Genomic DNA, 8,436 nt, shown 5'->3' with positions numbered 1-8,436 from the left:
ATGAATCATGTTAGAATGACCATTGCTACAATTGGGTTAAAGTTGATGGATCATTGCTCCAATTTTGTTAAAGTTGATGGACCATTTCTCCAATTAGGTTAAAATTGAGGAACTATTGTTACAATTTTTATTATTTCATTTTCCATATTTACCCCTTGATAACCTTCTCACGTGTGGCACGTGGCTCATTTTGACGGAAGTTCTAACAGAGTTAATGAAAAAGACCATAGCTACACGTTTTGAAGAGTTAAGGGACTAATGGTCATGAATGTTTAGTTGAGGGACCATTACTCCAATTAGGTTAAAGTTAAGAGACTATTATTACAATTTTTTCTTGAAATTCAAATACCATTAGCCTTCTTTTTTTTAGTCTCTCAAGTTAAAAATTCATCAATGCCGTTCATGAAATTTACTCAAACATCCATTTGGTTATTTGTTGGTATTCCTCTTCATGAGGTTTTACGTTCGAATCTCGTGAATGACGAATTTGATACCAAATTAAGTTACGCATTGTGTGGCTTATCTGAACTCCCTCTCCCCTTAGTGTAAAAATATCGATGTATTAAAAAAATATTCTATCAATTATCTTGTTAGGATGTTGATGCGACACGAATATTGAATAATATTTTGGAAAAACTAATGAAAATGGCTTGAAAACTTTGAGTTTTAACAAAAAAGACAAAATAAAAAGTAAAGTGAACAGTACCATGATTAATTTTTTAGTGTAAAAATGTGGTTTTTTGTTAAAGTAAACAGTACCGGGAGCTTTTCGTTAAAGTTCCCTAATATTTTTGGATTATTTAAAAAATAATCCTCTTTTAGAATATTCACTCTTTCTGATTGGTGGATTCCTTTAAGTGGGATTAAATTAGGAGAAATTTTTTCATTGTGACGGGAACACGCATGGTACACCACGTGCTTTTATGTAAGTGGTAAGAAATTTTATTTTTTAAGTTATTAACTTTTTAACACATATATTTCACCATTTGTATAGTGACATGTAGTGTACCAGTCACATTGAAAATTCTCTCTTAGATCAGATATTTAGTTCTTTTTCCTTCCTTTTTGGGGCCAATAAGGAATTAAATAATGATTCACAATATCCAGAATTTGTAAAGGGGGAAGCTTCGGAGATGCAGTGCGAATTTTGGTTTTATGGATCGGGATGGTGAGATGTGGCAGATCAAATGTTGCCTTTGGGGTTGGGAAGTTTCCTATGTGGACGCTTGTGTTTGTGACATAAGGAAACGTGGGTTACTTTATTTGGGGTAGTGCTATACTCTCTGCACTTGAGGTTGAATCGCTCCCAGTATTTGTTCCGATTGCTCTTCCAAAGAAACAAGATCTAGATTTTATTGGAGCGAATGCTTATGGGGCTCATCATGTTGTTTTGTTTATAAGATGGAGAGATATAAGAAAGGGGTTTACTGTTTTTGGTATATTTATCGTTTCTTGAAGTAAATGGAAAAAAAGACTTTGATTGATTTTTTTTTTGTCTTATTTAAAACTCTGTGCGGGTAAACCCGTCTATTTCTTTTTTTTTTTCCAAAGTTAATCCGTCTAATTATATATGAAGACTAGTCCTCTAAAAATGACTCGTAAGTTAAATGATTAAAAATATTTCTCTGTTCTTAAGGTTCTAGGTTTATAAGAGCAATCCCAGCATGGGAGCCCTCCCATCAGGCTATTCACTATTCAATCCACCTAGTAAACAATAAATGCCCTTAATGAACAGTAACTGCCTTTTGCATCTCCATTGTTGCACTTGAATAGCCCTGGCAATTGGCAATAAAATATTACTATTTTTTTATTTATAAAATAATACAAAATAATTTTATTTGTAATTTCGTATAAGATTTGTAATTTCGCAAAGTCCACTAGGCGATTATTTAATTTTTCATTTAATTTTTAATTAATTAAATTACTTAGTTTCCATTAATACCCATCCTCTGTTTTCCCTTCAAAATTTTCCAGTTGTTTCCTTTGCATTCCCGAGAAAATCAAATCCAATCATGACGGCCATCGCCCTCTCCGACTTGCATCAAAATTACAACCATTGCCCTCCTCTCCCTCTCATTCTTCCTACTCGCCAACCATTACTATGCTACCTATCCTTCCCTCCCCTTCTTCTCCTCCACCGCCACGTCCTTTGCTGCGCAGTCTCCATCTCTCGCATCGCAGACGCCGGAATCGCATGCTCCGAATCCTCCGTCAGCTCCTTCTCCTCCTCCACTGCGACCACCACTAGAAGTGGAGAGGATGGGGATAGTGGACGAGATCAGCACGATGTTGGAGGAGTTAGAGGCCTGACAAAAAAAAATATTAAAACAGGCGTCTAACGTCAGATCCACCTCAGGCTCTCGGGCCGGCGAGAATCGACGGGCCTAGCGCTCGGGGTTGCTCGGGCTCCTTTGCCAGCCAACGCTGGACTTCCTACCTTGGGCAACCAAGCTCGGGGTTGTTCAACATCTTTCTCTCTCTCCCTCTTTCACATATTCCCATCAATTTTTTCTCTCTTCTTTCACCTCACCCATCCAAAACTACAATATTCGGTTTTATTTTTTTTATGGAAAATAAATTTATTAAAGAGAAAATCATCTCGAACAACATGTTCCAACTCCCAATTCAATTAAAGTTCAAAGCATCTAACTCCGAAGCATGGAGGCAATAATTCTAAAAGTGGGGATTGGACACCAACACCCCAACGTAAGCAAGCTTATCAACCACAAAATTGATTTTATTATGTTTCCAGAAGAAGTCGATTGCAACACTTGGAAAATAAACCAACAGCTACGGAAAATCAAAACAAACACAACAGAATTTCTATATAAAAATGCTTGTACACATTGCCATACCCTAATTTTCACCATGTTATGAAATTTTCAATCTGAATTTTAGCAATTGTAAATTTCCGAAATCTTGAACAATTTTCTTCATTTCAACAAAAGAGAAATGTTGTAAACGGGAATTGACATATTTTTAATCCGATAAACTCTTTCTCTTTCTCAATTAATTCAAGAGAACTTTAACGAAAAACTTTCGTTACTGTTCACTTTAATAAAAATCACATTTTTAAACTAAAAAGTCAATCCTTGTACTATTCACTTTACCCTTTATTTTGTCCTTATCATTAAAACTCAAAGTTTTCAAGTTTTTTTCATTAGTTTCTTTTTAATTCAAAGCGGTTTAAGTATTATATATTTCAACCCTCATTTTCTTGCATATAAAGTCAAGTCTTTTTTCCCTCCATCCGTACACAAAGTGGTCCATATACGGCAATCATAAGTACCAGTGAACCTCAATCTCTCACACATTTTTTTTCTCAATTATTGTCCCAAAAAAGGACCCGGCTTTTCTTCGTTCTCACTTTCTATACACTTTCAACTCTTCTTAATTTATTTATGCAGTTACGGTTAAGTTATGTTAATATTTTATATTAATTTTTTTTTATAAAGATAATAAAACAAAAAATAATAATAATATAAAATATTAATATAATTTAACCGTAATCGCACAAATAAAAAAAATAACAATGTATTAAAAATGGGAGGACAAAGAAGACAGGTCCCTAGAAAATACACCATCAAACCAACCAAGGCCACGAAACCCCCCCCCAAAATACAAACACAAACCCCACGGCACATCCTCTACCACAAATCCACTTTTCCTCCCCATGCCTATAAATCCACCCCCTCATCTCCTCTCCACACCCCCACAACCACAAACCCCACCTGCTGCCCCAATTCCCCGTACCCATTTGTGTTTTTCGATTCAGTTCGAAACCAGGCGGTCTTCACCTTTCTGGTTGTTTTCCTATCTGGGTTTTAAGGAGGAAGAAGAAAGGAAGGCGTTTTGATCATTTTCTTTTCGAATTTCTTTTGGGGTAAGACCCAGGTTCGACGAGTTGTAGACATCACGGCTATACCCAGAGCTCCTCGGCCGCTCGTTCATGTCCGGGGTGTCGGACGAAAGGGTTGTGTAATTGAGAGCAACCCTTCGCCGCACGGCGGGCGTGGTGCTTTGCCTTCCGAAGGCGGTAGCCCGTCTGACCTCCTCTTCCTCGCCGGTGGCGGCTCCCCTTCCTCTGTTTTTCTCTTCTGCTTTTATTAGTTTTATTTTTATAGAGTTTCTTGCTTAGATTTTTAGAGATTTTTTGTTCTATAAAGCGCTCGAGTAGATCGTATTTTTGTTTTCGGGGGTTTTTTTTTTTTTGTGGTGTTTGATTTTTACTGAGAAATCGAGAAAAAAGGGAGAGAGAGAGAGAGAGAGAAAGAAGGCGAGTATGAGCATGACGTTGAGGATCAAGAGGGTTCCCACCGTCGTTTCGAATTACCAGAAAGATGAGGCGGAGGAAGGTGCTCGCCGCGTCGGGGGCTGTGGCCGCAACTGCCTTAACCAATGTTGCATTCCAGGTATTTGTTGAAACGTCCTCCACTTTGAATTTGAATTTTTGTGCTTTATCTTTTACGTACTGAATTGGTGTTTTCCAAAACAAACCTCCCTATGTGATATGTTGTCAAGAAATTGCTTCCTTTGGTTATTTTCTGGTTTTTCGACGGGTTCGGGCGTTATTTCTTATCTGGGTATTTGTCAGTTACTCAATCTATACGGGTTGGAGTAGTAGCGAAGCTTCTTTCTTTTTTTTCTTTTTCTTTTTATTCCTTTTTTTTTTTTTTTTTTTTTTTTTTGGGATTTGAAGAAAATGATTTTTACCGTTTATGACTGGGTTGTGTACCATTTTCGGTTTGGGTAGGTGCAAAACTTCCATTGTATGCCTTCAAGAAGCTGAACGTGAATGATGGTGACACGGGTTTGCTAGGACGTGAGAAAAGAGAGCCTCCCGTTGCATTTCTTGACTCACTGCTTCTCGGGGAGGTAAATTGATTTACAGGAGATGAAGAAAGAGTCACCAGCTTTGTTTGTTTCCTTTTGTAGTTAAGTATTATGGAATAAAATTGTTTACCGCTCCATGGTACAGTGGGAGGATCGCATGCAGAGAGGGCTATTTCGCTATGATGTCACTGCTTGTGAAACCAAGGTGAATTCACTTACTGTTTCCTCAATTTTGTAGTTTCCGTAAACGGGATTTGGAATTCGAGCTTAGGAACGTACACACTATATACTTATTTGGGATATGGGTACCAATTTCTTTGATAATTTGGTGTAGGTGATCCCAGGGCAATTTGGTTTCATAGCCCAGCTGAATGAGGGTCGCCATCTTAAGAAGAGGCCAACAGAGTTTCGAGTTGATAAGGTCCTCCAGCCCTTTGATGGCAGCAAGTTTAACTTCACTAAAGTTGGACAAGAGGAGGTTCTGTTCCAGTTTGAAGCCAGCAAAGATGGTGAAGTTCAGTTTTTCCCCAGCGCACCCATTGATGTTGAAAGTTCTCCGAGCGTTGTGGCCATTAATGTATGCTCTTTCTTCTTATGCATTGTTAGTTCTTTACTAGTTATTTGAGGATAAAAAGTTTAATTGCTTTTTGTCCACAATTCCACAGGTCAGTCCGATTGAATATGGCCATGTGCTGTTGATTCCTCACATTCTTGAGCGATTGCCTCAAAGGATTGACCGGGAAAGCTTCTTGCTTGCACTTCACATGGCGGCTGAAGCAGGGAATCCTTACTTTCGATTGGGTTACAACAGCTTGGGTGCATTTGCTACCATCAATCACCTTCACTTCCAGGTTTCTAACTGCTTGCCTCTCAAGCAAGCTGGCCTTAAATATTGGATTCAGCTTCTGATATGGTTCACTACTATTTATAGTTGTCACTCAACAGTTTTTTCTTCCATTTATAGGCTTACTACCTGGCCGTGACCTTTCCCATTGAGAAGGCTCCTACCAAAAAAATATCCACTTTGAATGCCGAGGTGAAGGTCTCTGAGCTTCTGAATTATCCAGTCAGAGGTCTTGTTTTTGAGGGTGGAAATACTCTGCAAGATTTGTCAAACACCGTCTCTGATGCCTGCATATGCCTTCAAGAGAACAACATACCTTACAATGTCCTTATCTCTGACTGTGGAAAGCGAATCTTTCTCGTGCCACAGGTATGTAGTTAATGAAACTTAATATTTCATTTGGCATATTTTTGTTATTCACAGGCCGTTTCACTAACCCCCCACGCGTATGGTCTTATGAAATGCAGTGTTATGCTGAGAAACAAGCTCTTGGGGAAGTGAGAGCAGAGATTCTGGATACACAGGTGAATCCAGCTGTGTGGGAAATTAGTGGGCATATGGTGCTAAAGAGGAAAAAGGACTATGATGAGGCGTCGGATGAAAATGCTTGGAAGCTCCTGGCAGAGGTCTCCCTTTCTGAAGAAAGGTTCCTAGAAGTGAATGCTCTTATTTTCGAAGGTATTGCTTCAGGTGATAACGGGAATGAAAACTTGCTCAAGGATCCAGAAGTTAAGCCTCGTTCTCATGAAGAAGTCAACACCATCAACAAAAGAGTGCATTGTTCTGCAGTAAATGAGCAGATTTGTCGGGTGTTTACAATGTGAATCTACTATTGCAGTTTACGATTTGGGTTAATGTCTCTACTTTTCTTGGATGCTAGCCGATGCCTAAATAAGCAAAACTGGTTTTGCAGCTTTTCATTGTTTGCAGTGTGTTGTGCATGTATACTGCATAACAACATTGATCTATTTTAGGGTGCTTTATGGATATGTAAAATGCTTTATTGTGGTGGTTTCGTTTGTGGCTGAATAAAAGGCCAGTAGGCTCTATTATGGGGTCATAGCTTCACCAAAAAAATTTGGACAAAAATGCCTCCTAAACAAACATTTTTAAAAGCAACTTAAAATAATGCATGAAATAAAGTAGGAGCAAAGTCTAAAATATCGATATTATCCTGGTATTTCCATCGAAATTTTCGTGTTTTTAGACTACTGATATTTCCGATATCATCGATATTTTAGACCTTGATAGGAACTCTATGTGGTACTCAAGGTATGAAATGCTGATATTATCGGCGATATTTCGCCTATAATATCGATTTTTTTGAGTTACCGATATTTTAATACTTATCCATTGAGTTTTCGTCAAAATATCGCAATATTATCAATAATATCGACGATATCGCGATATTATCGATAATATCACGATATTTTGGAGATGTGCAAATCGGAGAAGAACGCTGGAGCTTCTACAGCTTTGGCCGACTGTAAAATAGCACCCTAGACTCCGATCTAGGTATCAAAATAAAATACAAGACGAGAGGAATGTTTTTATAACTTCCGTTTGCCGTGAAACGATCGGAGATGTTCGGAAAGTTTGTCGACACCCACGGCCTCGTCGGAGATGGGTGTGCCTATTCCCGAGCCGATTTCGTCCCAAAAACCTTGCAAAAACACGAGATAGAACTTAAATTTCACATCTAAGCTTCAATCTAGAACAAAATGAGGTAAACTCGAAGCTTACTTAACCGGAGAAATTCAAGAAACTCGCCGGAGGGTTCCTGCGTCGCCGAGTTGCAGAGACGAGAAGGAGAAGGAGAGGGAGAAAGACGAGGTTACTGATGACGATGGGTGTCTTCCTCAAGCAGGTGCGATGGTGTGCGTGTGTGTATGTGGGTCTCAGTGCAGAGAGAAAGGAGAGAGATAAGAGTTTCGAGAGAGAGACGGCGTCGACGAGAGCTATTTGTTTTTTTTTTTTTTTTTTATCTTAAAGAGAGAGAGGTCTGAGAGAAATGGGAAGAGAGGGCCAAGTGAAATGAAAGGAGGTCCTTGAATTATTGAGAGATATCTTTGAGAGAGGCCTAGGATTTCTAAAAGGTAATCAGAAATGGGGAAAATGGGGCACATCTTAGCCTTTATTTTGGAATCCTAAGAAGTTCACCACATGGATGCATGACATGTGTGCATGCCATGTCTATTGAATGGGAAAAGTCTGACACGGAAAGACAAAGAGCCTTTTGGGGCTCTGGGCTCGAGGCAAGACAGAAAGTGCTAGGGTTTTTTTTTTCTGAAATGAACATAAGCTGCTAAATTCGCATATATTATAGTTGTTGCCAAAGATTGACACCAATGTGAACTTGGATGTGTTGGTCAACATGTCCTCACAATCCCTAAGTTCTCCAGTTCGAACCCGTGCGCCCATCAAATTTTTCTTTCTTTTTGATGCGCTTTTCCCTTGGCTCTAGGTCTTAATTTCGAATCCAGGTGAGCCCTTTCCTTTTTCTTTTTTTTTTCTTTTTGTTTTATTATTTGTTTATTTTAATTTATTTGTTTCTTTTATGTTTTTCCTTTCTTTTAGTTTCTTTGTCTTAGGCGTTCGTTTTTATTAAAGTAGGATGTAAAATCAATTATCTCAAAATTATGTGTTTTTAAATTTTGGACTTGTTTGTTGGATACTTTTTTTGCATTTTATTATTCTTTTATTATGAAAATATGCTAAAATATCACTTATGTTTTTGTGAAAATATGCTAAAATATTTA

General features: G+C 38.2%; 1 protein-coding gene and 1 long non-coding RNA gene across 2 annotated transcripts; one reads left to right on the top strand and one right to left on the bottom strand.

Moving 5' to 3' along the window:
• The first annotated feature begins 3,600 nt into the window (after positions 1-3,600).
• Positions 3,601-6,589, top strand: LOC103427292 (GDP-L-galactose phosphorylase 2). Its single transcript, XM_008365358.4, has 7 exons — positions 3,601-4,412; positions 4,754-4,875; positions 4,979-5,038; positions 5,168-5,410; positions 5,499-5,684; positions 5,798-6,046; positions 6,145-6,589. Exons 1-7 carry the CDS (start codon positions 4,283-4,285, stop codon positions 6,499-6,501), a joined length of 1,347 nt encoding a protein of 448 aa, XP_008363580.3. The 5' UTR covers positions 3,601-4,282; the 3' UTR covers positions 6,502-6,589.
• A 249-nt stretch (positions 6,590-6,838) lies between these two features.
• On the bottom strand, positions 6,839-7,771 carry LOC114824001 (uncharacterized). Its single transcript, XR_003772223.2, has 2 exons — positions 7,421-7,771; positions 6,839-7,340 (listed from the first exon to the last, which is right to left on the bottom strand). It is a non-coding gene; the product is annotated as an uncharacterized lncRNA (long non-coding RNA).
• Positions 7,772-8,436: the final 665 nt, after the last annotated feature.

This window comes from Malus domestica, chromosome 03, assembly GCF_042453785.1.
Source record: "Malus domestica chromosome 03, GDT2T_hap1".
Classification (NCBI taxonomy): Eukaryota; Viridiplantae; Streptophyta; class Magnoliopsida; order Rosales; family Rosaceae; genus Malus; species Malus domestica.
This window is presented reverse-complemented; position numbering and strand designations above follow the sequence as displayed.